At 39.0% G+C, this 20,874-nt stretch overlaps 1 protein-coding gene across 5 annotated transcripts in view; it reads left to right on the top strand.

Moving 5' to 3' along the window:
* Positions 1–17,585, top strand: part of BICD1 (BICD cargo adaptor 1) — a 169,527-nt gene extending 151,942 nt beyond the window's left edge. For 2 of the 5 annotated variants that reach the window (XM_042889740.1, XM_042889738.1), the window contains exon 9: positions 11,468–17,585. In XM_042889740.1, coding sequence (XP_042745674.1) covers positions 11,468–11,667 — 200 coding nt within the window. In that variant the 3' untranslated portion in view covers positions 11,668–17,585. Of the gene's footprint in view, positions 1–5,600; positions 5,677–11,467 lie in introns of all 5 variants that reach the window. The other 3 variants (XM_042889739.1, XM_042889741.1, XM_042889743.1) reach the window with 3 other exon arrangements.
* The last annotated feature ends 3,289 nt before the right edge of the window (positions 17,586–20,874 follow it).

Below are 20,874 nucleotides of genomic sequence, written 5' to 3'. Positions count from 1 at the left end.
CCAAGACACCCGACGTAGTATAGGAAGCCATTGAGTAAGAGATGTACTAAGCTATGTCTGTCAATGTCAACGTGTCACGTAGTGCACAGAGTTCTTAGTGATGCTCCATGGGTTTTATGGGTTTCATTGTGGAATTCAAATAAGGCAGATAGCACTTCTCTAAATGTTATAAGAAAATAGCTATGAAATACCCTGCCTGTTCCAACAGGCTCGATCATCTGGTCTTACTTCTGAGAAGCAGTTAGCTGGTGGCTTTCTGTGAGGTTTACTCTGAGACTATTCTGTCTGGCATAATCTGGAAGGCAAATGGGAGAAAAGAGGAGGAGCAGGTGTCAGAAGCTTGGGTGCGTAGAAACAGAGGGACATTCCTGGGCCACTTTGGAAGACAACAAGCAGAAGTAACAAGAGATGAAGATCAGTGTGCAAATAAGAGTTTAGCAGCAGGCTCACAACTCTTAACATTTATTCTTCAAATATTGAGAAGACTAAGAAATAGGTTGTGGAAGAATTCTTTTTTGTTGTTGTTGAAACATCTTCAACTAACAAAAATCATTAATTTCTCTGAATAGTAAGTTTAAGATATGAATTACTTGTTGTTTGTAAGGCTTGAAATAAAAATTTCATAGTATGTCATATTCACTATGAAGTAAGTCAGAACTCATACCTCATAGATAAATATGTCTATCTACAATCAACCTCTATCAACTATCCTTTTTTTTTTCCAGTTTAATGGAAGGATAGAACTGAGGGAAAAACCAAGGGAGCTGACTACTGAAAAATGTTTAAGAGCTAACTTACTACAGGTCATGTTTATGTGGAATGTTATAGCTGCCAGAAAAGGACTGGCTCTCACAGAGTTCTGCAGCATCTCTGTCTCTTGACTCAGGCCCCCTGGCACTGCTGGTTTTGCTCTGAGATCAGGACAACTAGAGTCAATCCTGCTGTAAGAGAGCTGAGATCTGTGAGGCTGGCTAGGCTCACGATGGCTCCACTGGAGTCCTCTCCTTCCAGGAATACCCTGCAGAAACACAGAGCTGCACTCACTTTGCTGCTGACAGGCTTCCCAGCTGGAACTTTTTACAGGGCAAAAGTGACTGCATTATTTCCAGACCCAAACTGACCCTGGAAGCAGGAGAAGGGAGAGACTTCTGACCTGTGACCTGTACCATTGTTCATGCCTTCTTCCTAAGGTGAACCATAGCTGTCCTCTCATCAGCTGTTTGTGATAACCATTAACACTGAAAGTACCTACCTCTTGGCCTTGAAGAAGGTCAAAGTTATCTTATAAAAGCAGAAATAAATGGTAAGTGAAACTAGCTAGTCAAATATTAGCCTAAACATCTTTTTTCATGAACTATGAAAGATAGGTAGATAGATAGATAGATAGATAGATAGACAGATAGATAAGAAGACATTTTTTTTCCTCTAGACATAAATAGACGTGTCTCATCCTATCAGACTGCAGTTTGAAAGCACCTCTACAAATCTCAACTCAGCAAGATGGGCATGTGTTTTACTAGCTTCTGCCCCATTCTCCTTGGCATATCACATTTGTCTTTTGAGTTTGGAAGTTCTCCTTGTTCCTTGCCTTCGAATAGAGGGGATTGATTCATTGTCTTCATAGGCCTCTGATGTGAGGCAATGTGTTTCTTGCCTTTGCACAGCCAGAAGACTCCTTGTTTGTTTTTTTTTGCCCAATACTTTTGACTCTTCCTTCATTCTTTTCTATTAAACTGTTGTCTCAGAGAATAAAATAATAAATTACCGTATAAATGGGGACAGCTTCTCTTTTCAAGTAAATTGTGAATTACATCTTCACAGATGTCAAATTCCTCAAAGTCAGTTGACATTGGATAGTGTGACACAAAGCTATAGATTCTCTAAAACATTTAGCTATTATAGAAAGGCTTTCAATTATCCTGGAGTGATTGATGACATATTCAAAAAATGTGTTTTAAAAGACTGAAAAAAGCCTCTATCTGTTTGTTTTTTTCCCCTTCCAATTAAAAATATATTTCCCTAGTGTTTTCCATATCAGAAATACCAAACTCTACCTGTTTAAAAAACAACAACAAAAACTTTGTTGATTGGCTCAGTTTAGTCCTTTGAGATAAAAGAGAAAACCTTCTCTAAAGATAGCTAGGCACAATTAAAACTGTTGTATATTAGTGATTCATTCCCAGCATCTCCAGTATGTTTCTCAGGATTCTTACTATTCTTGGTCTTAGTGATCTCTATAGAATGCTGTCAAATTTACTGAATGTCAAAAGGTATTGAAGTGTTCCACTGCATTCTATTGAGTCTTGAGCAGGTGGGACTAAAAATGCTTGCGCATAGAATATTCACCAGGGACATTGCTGATGTCAACAGAAGGCAAGACCATCTCTCAGATGCTAATAACCACATTTTGCAGCCCTGTGTTAATTAGAGTCATCCAGTTTATGGACTGGAGGGCAGAGCACACATTGTGACGTGAGGGAAATGCATTGTTTTGGTGGCTGAGTCAAAGGGAAGCACAGGAAAATATTTTTTTCTGAGATTTGCTCTCAACAAGTAATTTATAGTTGCACATGCAGTTCTCATATGAACAGATGTAGCTTCACTGAGCTTGTTATTTTAATGCTCTTACATCAGGAGCTGATTAGCCCAATTAAGACTGGGTTTTAGATTCCTAATGAAAATCAGCACTGCCTAATGTGTGAAAGAAAATCTCTGAGCCCTTCACATCCCCATTCCTAGCAAATGGCTAAAATGTTAAGAACTGAAAAGCCTGAACAAGCCAAACTTACAGTAGAATTCATGCCTCTGAAGCTCCAAAAGGTGCTGTGGTGATCTGATATTGCCATAGGACTCTATACTCACTTCACATCCTGCTGAACTCATTAAAAATTGATGTGTGCATTTTGTTTGTAGCATAGCTCCTCTTTGCTTTTTATGACTGAAATCATCACTGACTTGCATTTCTTTGTCACAGGTTCATGGAGTCATAAAAGCATTCTTAGGAGCTCAGCCAGCTCGTACCATGTCCCAGTCACTCACTGCCTCACAGCAAGTGGAAATGATAGGGAAATAAAGGAGTTTGTATTTAATAACTCAGTGCTTTTCTCTGAGGTCATGCCATATATAATCTGTTTCTGCTCCCCAAGTGTCTTCTACAAAAATGTCAACGTGTCCTTTCATTTAGTAGCTAGATTGATATTCCTACAGGCTTAAAAATAGGGAACAGACCTCTTCCAGTTTAACTTTTTTTTTGTTTTCATACAAGCATGTCTGACTTTCCTTGTCTTTGTGGCATGTGGCAGTAAAGGCATGTTTGAAACTATTAATCTTCAGTAGACTGTTTCAGAAGAAGGCATTCTTTTACTTGACAGAATCAGAAGTTCCATAGTAGAGCAGGAAGACCAAATGCTGTCTTCCAGTTTTCACCATTAAGCACAGTATAACAAGAAGTCATTTCACGACTGTCATGGCTTTAAATAATAGGGTTGCAAATCCTGCAGAACATTTAAAAGGATTAAACACAGAAGGAATAAAGTTAGCTCTGGCACAGCTGCTTGGATGTAAGTAGATGGGAGCCTCTTTGAATTTCAGATGTGTATGTGTAAGCCATACGCATTCTGCTTAACTATTTCCTAGCATAGTGCTCAGGTACTTCACTCTGAGGGAATGTAGAAGAACAATTCAGCCTTTTTAAGTCACATGGGCCACTAGTTACAGGTGTGACTGAGGTTGAGCCAGATTCTATGTATATTGCTGACACCAAGGAGAACTGCCGCCACGTGAAGTAGGGAGCTTGCTTTGTTGAACATTTCTTACCCAGGCTTCATGATGCCTGCAGAGTCTGGCTCTATGTTTGTGTGTTCTGCCAAGTCTAGCAGATGAAGAGGCTTCATAAAATGTTTGCAGGATGCTGAGATATTAGAATATGATCATAAATCAGGCATTTGCGTTATTCCTGGCAAACCCTGTTAGAACAGTTTCTTCTGTATCTATGAAATCTATCCACACCTTTTCTTCACACAGCATTCTGCTTTCTTCTTTTTCTCACTCTCCTGTAAGTTGTTGGAGAAAACTTCGCTTTGGACTTCAGCAAACTAGTTCATTTAGAATACAACATTAATTTTTTCTCTGGCCATCATTTTCCTTCTATAGTTACAGGCTTCTCTGTCTATCAGGCACCACTTTCCTTTCAGCTGAGCTTTGTGCTGAAGTGACGGACCCTTCTATTGGGGTCTATATGGGTTGTAAGCTCTTGCATTCCTGTGCTGCAAGGACCATAGTGGCCATCTTAGCATATGAGAGAATGGCACAATATCCTTTCTTCTTCTGCTTCTTCTTCCCGACACAATGGTACCTGCACTAGCTGTACATAAATATTTCTGAAGTAGTTATCTATGTACTTGAGAATATGTCCAAAACCCTCTCCTGCTATCTGAAGCAGGAAGAAACTAATGATTTGGTTATGCATGCTTCCACCCACTGGAGATCTGCACAGATGATGTGCTTGATGAGAAGCAAGGAGAAACATTCTGGTCTAGTACAAAAAGGAAATGTCATGGTGCTGGATTTGTTGCTCACTCTTTGTGGGAAGCTGTGTTGTTCTGTTATCATCCAGATTCCTGACAGTAGATTACTCACAGGTTCTTCCACTTGACTGAGACAAAGAGTAGAAATGCATTTCAGAGGCCATCAATATTGTAAAGGGAAAAGGTTACTGGTGTTGAGCTTTAATGGTGTTTAGCAGCAATTAGAAAATGAAATTCTTTCCTACCACATGAAGTTTGATCATCTCATTTTATGTAACTCCTTCCCACTGAACAGTTAGGTTGAGAACAATAGATCTCAAACTGCGCTAGAGACAAAAAGTGACCTCTGGCAGTTCTCCGGGTGGTCTGAGTTTCTCTAATGCTCAGAAGGATGCTGACGTGCGTGCTGTCTGACAATCTGAATCATGCAAGCCGTGGCCAGATTAATGTAGGGAAAACTTTTTTTGACACTTGTAAATCGTAGTAGAAAATAATGAGCCCCAAAGCAGATTTTTTTCATGTTCAGCTACTTCTCTTAACTCCTTCAAACATTATGGAGTACCTGCTGTATGAATTCCTCCCTTCCCTTCTCTACAAGAAGACATTCTCAAAAGCACTGTTTAGAAGTTGTGAAGACTTGCAGACTTCTCACAGATCATGATGAGATGGCAACTGTAATAACTGCTTTAGGGATAGAAGTTCTTTGGAGAAATTTTGTGTAGCTTTATTGACACTTTTTATATTACATGTAAGCAAAACGACTTTATCATCTGCAGAAGAATGATGGGTATAAGGTTTAAATTCACATCCTGAATCTAACCCACTGTGTGTTTAGAATAAAAAAATGTTAAGGGAAGACAAATGTAAATGTCTTCACTGCTTCTGAAAAGAAAAAAATAAAGGCAACAATTATTGTTACTGCTATCAAGAAAAAGGTGTTTCTGTCAGATAAGGAATCACACGAACATTCCTCACTAAATCTCTCCATCAGATGCACAGCCTGTGTATTGCTGTTACTAACCCCTTGCTCTGTAATCTCTCTGTATATATGTCTAATTTATCAGTTTCTTGTAGATTGTCAGCAGCCTGCTGCCTCCATACCGCCACACGGCTCACAACTAGCCAGGGGGCCAGATTGCCAGAATGTCAGGTAAACTGAACTAACTTTTCTCTTTGCACATAGCTGCATGCACGTCTGCAACTCCCCTTGTCTTCCTTGCTCAAATCTTCTTTGCTGCGGTTCTTCACTAACAGCAGCTTGAGCAGCAGTGATGATTTCTGCAGTGACAATACAAACACGAACCACAGATCCACACACTTACATTGAGGCGAAAATGTTAAAAGAAGGAGAAGCTGTACCTTGCAGCCCTCATTTGTTCTTTTCATACAGTTTCTCCATGTTGCCAAAACAGCAATGATTCTACTATGTTGCTAGGTAAATTTACTTAAATGGAGGACTTGATTTTTAGGGCTGGGCACAGATTTCCATTTTTGTAGGGTGGCATTTTAAAGGTACTTGTGAGATCTCAGCAACTTCAGAAAAAAAGAGATGACAGTGTGTTTTTTATATGTTCATAGTATGTGCTGTGCACAGTCACTTCTCATTTGAAACAATTTCCATTATTTTTAGACCTTACCCTGATCTATAGCAACCCAGCTGATCTACAGCCCTGTTTGTGATAAAACTACTTCCTACAGAACGCTAAACTTCATGTTCAGAAGCTTGCTGTAATAATGCAGACTGGTGGAGGGATGGGGTAGAGCTTTCAGGCTGCACATGAGGCACTGCTAAGCACTATTGCCAGCTCACAAGTCTGCCAACGGCCTTGGAACAGCCCCTTCATATGTACTTCTCTGTTATTCCTCCCCTAAATGCTAGCAAACTATTGCTTCTGCAGTTTTAAACGTCCTTCTCAGAAGGGAAAAGCTACATCACTTAACTCTGCTATGCACTTGTTGGCAAGCATTGCTTTGTTCAGCAGACTAACCTGCAGAAAGAGCACATTCCAAGGGAAAGCCTCAGGGCTTTCTGCATTATCCCGGAGTGCTTCCTCAGTTAGATCTCATTAGCTACAATCAGAACTGGATATATTGGTCAAGAAGTCATTTTTGGCATGTTTCCAAATAAAATCAGAGTATACAATGGCACATAAAATGGTTAATTTTGTAATATGGTTAATATTTTTGAAAATTAGATCGGTCATTTTACAAAGAAGACATACTGCTATACTTATCTGAACTACTGACCTCCAAAGGACTGTAATTTTTACCACTAGATTGGTACTCTTTTGATTAAGAAAAAGCACCGTAGTATTTTTTATATATCAACACTGATGCCTTCCTTGTCTTGGCCACATAGCTGTGTAGCCTTGTAAAGCAGTGAAGCATAACAGACCTGGTGCAAGAGAGTATGATGGTATGAGTTTGTGAATGCTTTAAATGGAATGATTGAGATCTGCAGTGAAAATTGCTGGCTTTTTAAGAACCAGCTATGTGAGTTTGTTCAGGTTTTCTATACCCAGGAGAGGAAGAAGGCAGCAGCTTGTGATGTCCTTCCTCCTCCTTTTAGAGTTCCTCCTGATGTAGCACAACTGCTTTCAGTCATACAGTGATGTCAGATGAGGAAGGTATTATGTTAAAGCTGTGTCCAGCCCTAAAGTCACCCATTTTAAGAGAGAGCTATGCTTGTTTTTTAAGTCTCTACCGTCATTCTTGCAGTCATGTGATATCTCAATGGCATTTCACCTAGGATCAAGAGATAGCTTGTAAAGAAACCTCCCACATCCTGCTATATGCCTAATGGTGTTCAAATTAGTTTGTTCTGAGGTAGCACAGGGGTCCGCTCTGAACTTTAACATTAAACACAGAGAGCTTTCCTCATCCAATATCTATGCTCAGTTTTAAATGGCGCTTGTGCATCTCTTGATTTTTCACAGTAGTTGTGAAAGTGTGCTGATTCCAGTCATCTAGTCACTTTGATTAGATGTACATCTGTCTGTCTTCTTGCTCATGCCTGCATGTTTCTGCTGAAACCTGATCTGGAAAATCTAGGAGAACCTTTTGTTAGAGGTTTTCAAAGGAAACTGATGAAGCAATGCGTGAGAATCTAAACTCTGCATTCCATGCCTCACCTCAGTTTCTGTGTCCAGAACTGTGGGCAGACAACCAGATGTAGGCCTACCCTGAAAAGTACTGGATGGTGTTCACCCCTTCCTAGCATCAGTAGCTGTCTGTTTGATGTATTATATTGCACAAGACTAAACTAATACTGTCATCCAATGTTTACAAGAATGTGTCTGTCTTTGGATCACATGCTGGACCCACGTTGTCTAAAAAACAATCAAAAACAAAAGTCCTGATCCTGAAATAAAAAATAGGGTTAATTGTTAAGAAAATAAGATTAAAGTTGAATAAGGAAAGATGTACATGAAAGGGTTGCATTCTGAATATATCACTGGTCTGTTTGTATTTTCCATTGCTGATTCATTACAGTTACAACCTATGCCAAAAAATATTGCATGTGAATGATGTCTTTAAGAAAACAACACAATATTTACTAACACCAAAGAGCATTGCATGATATTTTTCAATTGATTTTAGAACTATATGATGAGCTTTGTGAGTTTTGGGAGGGGAGGGAGCTGATTAAAAACAAATAATAGTAACATGAAAAATTACATGGGCCATATTCATCAACTGAATGGATATCTTCCCAAATGATGGCAGCCTTTAAAGAAAGGATTACAGAAATGTTTAAAAAGCAGCAGATATCCTTGGGCAGAAATGTAACAATATTCTTATTCTCACTTAGTAGCCAACAGCTTTAGGTTCTTCCATGTCTTTCTGTTGCTTCATGTTCCTAATCTCACCTGCCACCCTCTACTGCCTGTAACTGTCAATATGCCTGATAGCTGAGCTCCAGGACCTGCTGCCACCATCACCTGTCCTGCCATAAAAAGCACCCTGCATGCCATGTGTCACTTGCTGGTTCTGCTTGATGGATAATGCAATTTTTGTTTAGATAGTGCTGCAGTGATTTGCATAACCCAACTGGGTGTACTGTTCTCCTGAAAGGAGGATGGCACAGCAGTAGAGTGTTACGATGAGAGTCAAATCTACTAGGATTGTAAGTGATGGGTGTATATATGTTGCTGCAAAGGTACCTGTACTGATAACCTTGTAATTTTTTTTCTCTTCTCAATGCCCCTAATATTTATTATTGGTTGAAAAGGGAATGGTGAGACAAAGTTTTCAATTCCTTTTGTGGACAGAAGTATACTTGTATTTGAAAGTGAGAAGCCACACACAGTTACTGTGGAAAAAAAAGGATGTAATTCTAAGTATGGTACTTCCTAAAGAGAGCATATTCTGGAATAGTTTTTATTACAGTATTTGTAGTCAAGTTTGATTTTGTGCTGAAACTGATGCCAGAATGGTAATGAGACTGAATGTGTTTAGAGGAGAAGTCTACTTGTGTCAGAGGTCCTGTTTCAGGTCATTACTGCACATAACTAGTCTCAAGTATGGCTATTTTCTCACCAGTCCTCTCCCTTGAAGCAAAAACTTCTTATGTTGCTTATTTTTAAAGCTGGGAAGAAAGCCCCAAAAGACAAACATACCTCTGCTAATGAGAAAGGAAAACATTGAGTTTCTATTCCTTTCTGACAATTACAGTTATTTTGAGGAAAAAAAAAAAAAAAAAGAAGAAGAAAAAGAAAAAAAAAAGAAATGGGGCAGCAATGGAGGAGAGCAAGGCTGTCTTTCTAGAGTAACACAACCATCTTGTTTGCCTTCCCCGCATGTGCCATGTTAAAGCTTTTATTTCTCTGAAGGACTTAGTAGTGCTTTTTTAAAGACTACCTTGAAAGCTTAGGAGGTGCTGAAGCCTGGAGATGTCTCTTCATGAATGGATAGCTTCTAGAGTAAATACAGACCTTTTGGATCCATCTCCTGACACTCCTGAGGCAGACTCATTTGAGAAGAGTAGGAAAAGATCTCTCAGATCCCTCTTCAGATTCTCTGTCTGCATTGGTATGATGCAGAATGTGACAGAACAAACAGATGATTACAGCCGTGGAAATAAATACTTAGAGAACACTGGCTTGGTGTCTTCTCAGGGTGTTTGATTAAATAAGCTCACCTAGTAAGTTTCAAGAACATATTTTGACTGAATATTTATGCCTAGTTGGTTAGTTTTAGATGATATATGAACTGAGGAGTCATAGTTCTAAAAAGCAGTCAACTCTTTGGGACTGACTTACTCAGCCAACTTCAAAATGGAACCTATGAGGTCCTGAGCTCCTATAACTCACTCTCACCAGCCATTTTGTAATCAAGCAGCTCATCTTCAGGGGCAGGGACCTGCAAGTTTCTGATCTTCAAAGAGGACCAGAGGTGCAGGGGCTCCAAGTCCTGCTGAATTGCAATACCTATGGATTTTTGGGGCATAATCTCCTCAACGCCCTTGATTTAAAACCTGGACTTTGCCATCTCCTTTCTTAATGGCAGTAGTCCACACTTGTTTGTGTCTTCTGGGAAATGCAGCGCCGTTTCTTTGTTTCCTATATGTGGAACTGCAGACATTTTCAGTACTGCTGGCATTTCCAATGGCAGACTTTCAAATACCGCTGGCATTTCAAATTGATTTGTTTCCAGCAATAGACTAATTGCGTGCCTTCAGCCAGCACTCGATAGTCTGTACTGCAGAGATAATTTGCATGTTTTTTAAAGAAGGAAAGTGGAAAAAAAGCAGATATTCTTAAAGACGGGGCTGTGAATTGATTGTGATTCATCATATATCACACTGTTGAACTTGGAATAACTTCAAGACCATAGAACGTTTGAAGGATTAAGAAAAAAAAACCTACTCCCAGTCATATTTTTTGAATAAATTACATTTATTTGTATTCTGCTTTGGAATCTTGCTTTGCCATATGCTTACCTTGAAAGTTTAATGCCTGACACTTAGCTTGGCATCAGCTAGATGAGCTGAAGTTCACCTTCATAAAACAGGATGAGCCAAGGCTGAGGAATGATTTGGGGCTCACTTGAGCAGCATCTGCATTGCCCTCTGCTGCACAGTATACACTGCTGAGCTAAGTGAGCAAAGCTGTGTAGTTGAAGCTTTGCTTGAATGTTACGGAACTTTGCACCAAGGTGTGGGGGTGTGTTCATGTTAGCTGCCCCTTATCTTTGTGCTGCCACTAATAGACCACAACTCCACCCACGTCTGATTTATTGAAAGCTGGTTCAGACCCCTCTGTACCATATGACAGGGAACACTATAATTGCACACGTAGAGGCTTGAGGGATTAATGCTATCATTGGAACAGTTGTTCATGAAAAATAGTCAACAACGGAAAAAGACAGAACTGAAGAGAATTCAAACGCGTAAAACAAAAACTCTTGGAAAGTTTTAATTACAAAATACAGAATGTTGCCTGATGAGGAAGGTCAGACTGTAGTTATTTGAATGTCATAGTTCATAGCTCACATTCAGTAAAAGACAGTGTTTTCACAAAATGATGAAACCTGACTTCCACATTAGCACTCTCCTAGAGCAATTAATCATTTGTGTATAAATAAATAATTCTTAACCCTCATATAAAGAGTGTGTCTCGCCCTTCAAATTTGCTTCCCCCTTTCACAAATGCATTCATTTCTCTACAGAGCATTTTTCATCAGAGCATGCAAACGGCCGTATTGTGTGTGTACTGTGAACTGTCAAGCAGGCTGTGTACAGCATTTCATGTCATGCATCCAGGTGTCACTCAACGTGTGCATGCTGGGGATTTTCTTTATTTATGCTGTGTATCTAAGGATGCAGATTTAGAGATGAGTTTCCCTCACCTTTTAGAGTTTCTTTCCAGCCTTGAACAACTTACCTGCGCGTAAAACTTTGCCGTGTATTTTAAGCACTTGTTTTTCTTTCTGATTTTCAGTCCTAGTGCTCTTCCAGAAGAGCAGCCACATTCCAGCTCTCAGTGTGCCCCTCTCAACTGTCTCTCTAAGCCTCCTCCTTACCCCTAATCTTCATATGCCACGTAAGAGAAAACGCAAACAGAGTGGAGTTCATGCAACAAAGGTTTGGGTTGTTCCCAGCGAGCGGGTAGACAATCCTGCCTTGTTGCTGCATCGATAAGTCTGGATTCATATCCACTGCTCTGGCATCTGAGGGAAGGTTGAGAAGAAGAACACAAAGCACAGAGCCCAACCTATCAAGAAGACTTTTTATGGTTCCTCTGATTGTATTCAAACTTTACAACTAAAGTGTAGTGAAATTTAATATCTCAACAGAAATGTTCCTCCCAGCTGCTTGGCTTTACCTCTGAAATAATGAGAGACTTAAGCCAGTATTAATAAAGATAAAGTATGTTACTAAACCCTGCCCTCATAACCTCTGAGTTCAGCCATAGGAACCAGTTCACATTTTCTTTCGTCGCTAAGGGTGTGATATTTCCTTCTTACTTTATTTGCACCATAATTTTGTGTTTATAAAATGCAGTCTTTTTTGCACCAGTTGTATTCAATTATTATTATTTTTTTTTTAAACAAGCAGAAATAGCTGAAGTGAAGAATGACTGTGTTAATAGTAAAGAGAGGCTTGTTGTATTGGCCAGCACACGGCCAATTTTTATTGCACAAAAATGTTGGCAGTGGGGTGAATTGAAATGTTAGTGATGACTGTATATTTTGCTGCTGCACTGATATTGTTTATGCACTTGTTTTTTAATTCCTATTTCATTAGCTTCTGGTTTTGTTCGGGCTCTTCACTGGAAGATTACTATTTAGTTTAACAAGGAGATGAGAGGATGATGTATTGGTTTGTTTTCTGTTTTGCTGCATTGTAATTCTATTTTTGCATTTCAGACAAGCAGATGAATTGGTGCTGTTTTTTGGGGTTACTTTCTATTTGGTATCTGAGAAAAAAAAAAATAATCTAAAACAAGTATAATGTCGTGTGCTAATTAAAAACATTCTTTCTTCCTGCTCCCATATTCAGGATACTAGCTTGAGGCCTTACCCTGAAAGACTAGTATGAACAGTGAAGTTGCAGGTATTCTGTGTGAAATATTCTAAGGTGAAATAACTCCTGCAGGCAGACTTAATGGTGTGGATCAAAGCTAGCAGGACTTTAGTGCATTTTTTCCTTGCCAAAAATCAACAGATCCAGAACCTTAGCTCATGTCAGTTTATGACAAATACTCAGGTGATCTACACTACACAGACTCTATTGCAACAGTGCACAGTGCTCCTAGTTCAAGGTTCTCTCCTGTAAAAGCTGAATAATCGGTTGGGTTGTTCTTTTATTTATTTATTTTTTTTTAATAGCAAGTTTCAGAACAAAAGCAAGGATAGCAAAATTTACTTTGCACAGTACCTGACAGCAAGGTAAGCTGCTAAGGTGTAATGGTTCAGCACCTCTGGACTTCTCATCTAGTCATCACATAGGAGAAGTCTTCAGTGCTGCCTACTTGTCGGTAATTAGCAGTCCTTGTTCTGTCAGGTGGCCTTAATTTATTTACAGAACAAAGGCTTAGATATTTCCACGTTTTTATTCCTTCTCTGCAGTGTAAGTATGATTTACAAGTGGGAAACACAGCGCAGCCTAAGGTAGAGAGCAGCTGGACAAAAACTGCTGCAGATACGGTTGGAAAAATTTTTTCACATTCTACCTGAGTCTGAGAAAATGAACTCAGGCTTCTGTTAGAAACAGTGCTTACCAAATGTTATGATACACAAAACATCAGCAGAGGAAAGAATCGGTGACCAATCAGTGTGCCTAACAATTACTATTTCCATGGTACCAGTAATGAAGGTGCTGTAAATAGAAATATTCTCTGTAATCAACGGTGTGTGTCACTTGCAGCCTTGGCAAAGCAGCTGAGCTATTGTAACAAAACATTCAGAGTCGAAGGTGAAGAAAATAGGAACAAGTTGTCATCAAATTCTGATCAGATTGAACAGACAATTCTCGGCAATGTTCTGCTTAGGTTTACCATGCAGTTCACGTGGTTCTTCTTGTATGCATTTACATAACTATTTAGTGTCATACTTAACCTACATGTTGTCTTGTCAGAGAAAAGTCAAATAAAACTCATTCAGCTCAGTCACATTGTTTGATATGAATATTAGCTGCTATTTTGATTTTTACTAAAAAGTAAACGACGACAAAACCGTTTTTGTTGGAGGCAAATGGTGCCTCCCGTGAGCACCTCACAATTCCTGACCTTGCAGACTGGTGTAGGGTGTAGTTGTAGTTCTGAAACAGTGCTGATGCCTTTGGCCAATAAGGACAGCTATTACTGATGGTTAAGCAGAAAAAGAATTTGCATTGCACATTGAGTAGAGTTACTGCAGGCTGTACTTGGAATAGATTCTCCTATTTTCATATCCAAATCAAACATATTCCCTGAATTTTAGTTAAACAGGAATTCAGTGAAATGCATTTCTTTTCTATATAGATATGAATATACTGGAAAAAATGTTGTAGTGGAATGTTTGTTTGGTAATGTATTTGTTTCCAGTTGTGATTTGCAGAGCAACTTTGGGAAATTGAAACATGCCGGTATGTCCATGTCGATTAAGAGTTATGAAACAGCATTAAATGGTATAGAAATTGTGGCCCTGTTTTATAGAACTAAGTGGGTTTATTAAATTTTTTATCCTCTTAAGCTTTAAATTCTTCATTTCTAAGTTTTCAATTTACATTTTTTAATATGTAATAAAGCAAGTAAATGTTGGAAATTTAAGAGATCTAGAAACAAACCAATTTAAATGTACAAATGGCTGTAGTTACTGCATTGTAAGTTATAAAACTGTGTAGGTCCCCAGGGACAACTTTTGTCAGTTAACCAGTACAAAATAAAATGCATATCTTGAACTTGAGATGATAAACTCTTCTTTTTTTTATGTAGTGATTGATAGTAGGCAACTTTGTGAACCATTTTGTAGGAAATATTTGCATACAGACAAAAACAGACACAAAAGCCTTTTTTTTTTTTTTTTGAGTTGCAAAATATACTTTCTTTGCCCTTTGATTTATGGTGGGGTGTCATCTACACTGATTTTTAAATAGTAAGTAAAAAGGATACATATGTTTTCCACTGGTTGGTTGAGCGTGCTCAGAAATGCTGACATGTGTCCTGCACGGGAAGGAAGCAATTCAAATTCCGCTCTGATTTTCATATCTGAAATGAAGTTTTTGCTCTCCGTGACGGCTTTCAAATTTCTTTGGATTTGAAATGGCATTTTCATTTCTTCTTTAGTGAAACTTAACTTTTCATTGTTCAGAGAAATGGCACAATTCTGGAAATCCAGTTTGTAGGGGATGTATAGAAGTAGAAAAAAAAAGGGGGGTGGGAGATGAATAAATAAATATAAATTGTAAGATGTAATAGTATGGAAAATATATTTTCTATCAGAAGGTTATTGGAGGCTTTAACAGAAAGAGGAACTATTATCATTTCTCATGCTGATTGTGTGGATGTTTCTGGCTTCTAAGTGGAGGCAGTACTGGTATTCTTTCTGATTGATCTGATTGACAGGTTGGCACCTCTGTGCTTGCTCCATCCCCATTTCTCATAGTAAATGAGTATAAGCATAGCTATACAATAGGTTTCATAGGTAGAACTGTAATTAATGTAACACTGCAAGTTTTAATGCCAAGATGACCTTCGATTTATTTTGGATTAGAAAAGATTGTTAACATGTTTAAGCCATTTACCAAATTCAAGTGTTAAGAAAAAGACTGTTCTGAAATATAAACTTAGGAAATGTGACCTCGCCTGTGGAGGCTGCTCATGCTAGGTGTGTTGCAAATACTGCAGTGCAGCTGTTTGTAAAACACAGCCCAGTTCCCATCACACTGCTAAAGACACCTGCAAATCTGGGCCCTTATTTTGATACCAACCTTACTGTTCAGCGTGCAGTGCCAATGACAAGAGTTGTGCTGCCGTATCTGGATTGACCACCATCGTCATCATCATCAGATGTAGATTACAAGAGCCCTTCTGAGATCTGTTTCCCTGCTTTGATGGAGAATGCCCATCCACCTAGGAGATAGGAAATCTGTGTTTGAAAACAGCAGGCACTGATGTTTTAACTTTGAAGTATAATACTATTAATACCTCTTTAAGAATTCCAATTACTTTTCTTCAGTTTTCCTTTGCTGTGTGTAGAGTGAGTCTGAAAGGAATATCCAGCATTCAGGCTTTTCTAACCACTGAAGATTTTTTGTTATTCGTTTATTATTTTTGTTTAAGTATAATTAAGCATCCTACGGAAAAGAGAAAAAACAAAAAACAAAAATCCAAACCAACAATTGTCTTTCATCTTCAGGCACATAAAATATGTGTTTGAGATTCTTCACATCATGTAGCTTTTCCATATCCATAATTAAGCCAGAAGATTCTTATTTCTTCTCTGATCTACATACTCCTTGTGTTAAAAAGGCAAGGGGGCTACCAGCAGGACTTTATATTTCATTCTGAAGTATATGTCTTAAATCTGTATTGGATCTGTATGGGAACTGCTTAGTCACAGCCTGAACCAGTGATTGAGCACCTGGTGAGGGGACACAGCCAGCCCAGAGAACACAGTGGAAGTAATTCACCTGTGTGCCTGGAAGGGTTGGAGCCTGGCTCTACCCCTCCCTAACCTCATATAAGGGCTGGCTGCCACCAGGGAAGGATCTCTGCTTGGAGGTTCCTCCTTTTGTAGTAGTTAGCAAGCCGTGATTCTTGGGATGGGTAAGCAAATCTTTCTTTGACTGGATTGCAGCCATCATTCTTTTTTTTGTGCAATTTAGACCTGCTTATCTGCTATTGCTTTTCCATACAGGATTTTAATCTATTTCCTGTTCTTCAGAAGACCCTTATGAAATCTATTAAAAGCCATGTGACAAACTAACAAAATTAAAGGAAAAAACTGATGTTCTGTGACTGATGTCAACATGCAAGTAGACAGTAGGTGATCAGGCCCTGTGTTTCAAAATGTCTTTCCATGAAGCTCCACATTTGTTTAGTTTATCATTATTTACTGTTAAAGAAATAGCAGCGAAGAATATGTTGGTTTTTTCCTCAGCATTTGTAAATTAAATTATATACTGACTTGATTTGAAGAACACTTGGGGAATAATGAAAATGATTGATTAAAAATTTTTAGTAGACTAATTTGATAGCTGAATTGTTATTCAATCAGATGTGAATAAGAAAGAAGAGTTATCTAGCTTGTTGGTGTTTGTTTTTTTCCTGTTCACTGGTGTGTTATGCCAGTGGATAAACTAAGTCTATCTTATTAGTTATTTCCCCACTGATTTTCAACCCTATGGTTTGACTGTTAAAGGGTTAATGAACTTGATCCTTTATAAATAACTTAAAAAAAAATAAATAAAATGAAAACTGGTGTTTTGTGACTTTTGTAATCTATTGAATGTTATCATTTGCATGATGTTCTGTATCTAACGAACCATTCAGGTTGCTGTGTTCCTTTCACAAGAGTTTTAATGTTGGTGGAGTTTGTGACAAATACAGATTTGTATACTGTATGTTTACTGCAGTAATAACTCAGCTACTCCTACACTGAATTGGTGTTATGTTGCCCTGCCTTCTTGGGGTTAAATGATGGAGTGCTTCTAGGTGGTGAAGAATATAAAAGTATGTATGTTCATTTGCTGAAGACTGAGTATTGGAAACTCTTCTTGTTGCTACTTCTTGTTAAAAGGAAAAAAAAGAAAAAAGAAAAAAAAAAAACTAGTTAAATAATCCTTGTTTCTGAAAATGCATCATTTGTTTTTGAAAATTGAAGTAATTCCCATGTAACTCCTTGTAGACAATCCTAGATTAATGCCCTGTGAAGGATTCATAAAGTCTGTGCTTGTACATGTGTAATATGATCATGCAGCCAAATGGTTGGGAAAAACACTTTAATACTGAAGAAAATAATAATAATAATAAAAAAAAGCCAGTATGCTGATTCTTACATCTTTATGTTCCAATTAAAATTACAGTGTAATGCATAACTGTTCCAGTGAATAAACTGGCCATTTTTGTTCATTTACCTCCATGCTGTCTGGTCTACTTTTATTTCTGTCAGTTTGCAGTGTCTTGGCTTGTGCTTTTACATCGATTTATGTCTTGCAAGTCTGTAACTGTGAATGGAAAAGGTATTAGAATGAAAGGAAATGAAACTGGGAAAAGAAATAAATGCCAAAAAGAAATCAGAACTAAATCAGAGATGCTTCCTCTGTTTTCTGAGATAGAGGAGATAGTGAAGGCTTATTCACCTGATACGGTTTTCATCAGCCTTGACTATTCTCTAAAATGCTCCAACATCTGTAATGAGGTGTCAGTTACAAGAGTTTTGTGTAAGGTGCAAATCTCTACTGTCAGGGAATGGGTCAGCAAAGGAAGTGGTAAAGTTGAACCAGAAGTGGGCTGGGATTGCTGTGTGCAGTACAGCATATTGTGGCTGCAATTTTAAGGTCAGAAATACCTTCTTTGCTTGCCAAAGTGCCAGGCTTTGGGAGCAAGTGGGCCTGTGGCCCGCGCTCCATCAGCAGCCAGGACTGTGGTGTTTCATGTGCGAGACTGTGGTGGGCAGGTGGCTGCTGCAGCTCCTGCAATGACCCTCCATGCACATAGAGACCCTGAGAGGCAGCAAATGTGCAACTTCTAGAAACAGGTGTTGCAGAATCATCCTAGCAAAACTGTGATTGTTTGAGATAGAATTTTCAACTGCCACACATTCTTCTTCCCTCCTCCCCTTTATTTTTTTATTTTTTAATGAAAAGGTTTTCTAAGAATAAGTAAGAAAGTGGACTTTCCTTCCTGAGTGCATTTGTTCTGAAAGCAGTATCTCAGAGGGTTGCAACTTCTCTAAATGTTCTCATGGCGAAGTTGATTTGAGAAACTGCTCACGCTAGTTGCTCCTGCCCCTTTCTCTGAATCATCTTTTCAAGTGGTCCCGCACAGCTCTCGTGGAGGCAGCGCTATGAGTAAGGTCAATGAAATGGTCTGAGTTTACAAATGTATGTGTTTTTTAAATCTAAAAATACATCTTGAATTTCCAAAGAAAATGTCTGTATAATCTGTCCCTTGGGAAGCACCATTACCTCATGTTCTGAAGTGGGAGGTGACTTCTGACAAGTGAACTGCTGCATTTCCTGTAAAAATGTGCTGGATTATAATGGAGAAGATCCTGGAGCTCAAGTTCACCATTCCTACCACTGCATGTTCTTGTTCCTGGCTGAATCCTGCAGCTGTGCTCACAGAAATGTGGAGTACTCCCAATTGTGGCTCAAGACAGCAGGTTCTACGGTTCACCTCTCAGTGCTACAGACAACTGCCAGGCCACCAGCTCCTCAAGTTGGACTCTCAGAAATGGTGCATAATTCTGAGCAGTGTTAAAACCTGATTTCAAGAGACCATTAATAAGAATAAAGGTACTAATATTGGAGAGACACGTTGAAGAGCTTGACAGCCACTTCTTTTTTGCATTCTGAGACTGTGCAAACGAGTCTGTGGCTGGTTTTATCTATAGAACTAAATATAGAGGAAAAATGGAGCTAAAATAGATAATTTATGTATTCTGGGAAATTATTTGGAATAAAGCCAGATGTGCTAAAAGCACAGGCACAACTGCTTGCTTCTCAAAGGATGGTGTGAGTAATTGCCTGAAAAAGCTATTGTGTTTAGTGTGCATTTTCTATCCACCTACACTAGACTGATGTGCTTTGTTACAAAGATAGGAAAGCTCTTTCAGGGACCTACAGCTTCTGTAAGCTCAGATGATTTGAACGGATCCATCCAAGGGAGATTTTTCTCCTAACAGCTTATTAGTGTTCTAAGGTGAAGTGACATGGAGCTATCCTTCATGGCTCAATGGCTGCTACCATCGCGCATTAGAATACAGGAAAGTTACTTAAGAAGTCAGGTGGATTTTGAGCTGTGTCATTCCTAGCTGGTTGGGAAACTTGATTGCCTCAAGTGAACGGACATTGCTTCTATCTCGCTGCATTGAAATCTGAACTGAAGAGATCCTGAGGCTGGTGGAGAGCTTGCCTGGACTTGAGACGGCTCCATCTGGTTTTCAAGTACTCAGCTATCCAAAGGAAATCAGAGGATGATGGGCACAACATGTAGTACTTCGTGCAGTTTGAAGATGTGACTGAATAATGTTTTTCCAGCTAGTCTGTGACTCAAATTCGGTCAGGTCAAGTGTAAAATTCAAACAAAAGAATGTACTGTGTACAAATACCAGCAATCTCAATGTCCTGCGTTACTGAAAAAGGAAATGCCTCTGTGGAGGCACAACTGCTTTCAAAGGCTCTTGTTATCTAAGCCAAATGCAACCAGGTTCTTTTTATCTTCGGAGTATTCTGTGCATGTTAATTAATTCTTGAGACATCTTTGCAAAATGGGTACTGTTATCTCTCACAGGTAGAGAAATTGGGACTGAGAGGATAAAAAACGTCATCAGCGTTTAAGATGAGCCAAGTTTCTTTACACTTGACTCTCCACCTATCTGCGTATATCCACACTGCATACATATGAAGAGCGAGTGGTTTTTAGATGTGGTTACTAGATACTGTCAGCCAGTTTTAGACCCATGCAACAGAAGCTATATTGCTCTAGCTTCTGGGTTCATTCAGGGCTGGTTCCCTGTTCTCTGTAGTTCTTGGTATTAATAGAGCCTTACTATAAATAGCTCAAGTTCAACATCAACAGGCTTGTTTTAATATCCTTAGACCTACGCCTTCCTTCTGACTGTGTCAGGCCTATAAACTAAAAAGGCAATCTGACTCACTAAATCCAAGATGATAACACTGCCTAAACATGGGAAAACATTTCTTCCCCTAACAATGTCAGTGCAGTAGAATGTACATGTTCTTTTTCTGGTAGAGAATGTGGGCTTCCTGCAAGTTGACAGCATTCCCTTAAAGACTGTACTCAAAGTCATGAGCACATTATCTGTGTCTGAGCCCAAATTAAGGTTCTGGAGTTTTTGAATCATAGAATGGCTTGGATTGGAAGGGATCCCAAGGATAATCAAGTTCCAATCCCCCTGCCCCAGGCAGGGCCACCAACCTCAAGGACGGGTACTAGACCAGGCTGCCCAGGCCCCCATCCAATCTTGTATTTGAAGCTTCAGTCCATGCTCAAAGCACCCCTCACCCATGCAGTTACGCTTAGTTGTGTTTATGCTTGAATATAAAAACGTGGCACATTTCAGTATTGTAAAGATATGCCCATTTGCAGTCAATATAGCCTTGGAAGTATACTGCAGAACCTGAAGTACTGAGTTCCAAAATTAGGCATTGTTAGATCTCTGGAGGAAAGGTCTGTTT

This window comes from Lagopus leucura, unplaced genomic scaffold (assembly GCF_019238085.1).
Source record: "Lagopus leucura isolate 7727_CA_CO unplaced genomic scaffold, USGS_WTPT01 Super-Scaffold_100159, whole genome shotgun sequence".
NCBI classification, from domain to species: Eukaryota; Metazoa; Chordata; class Aves; order Galliformes; family Phasianidae; genus Lagopus; species Lagopus leucura.
This window is presented reverse-complemented; position numbering and strand designations above follow the sequence as displayed.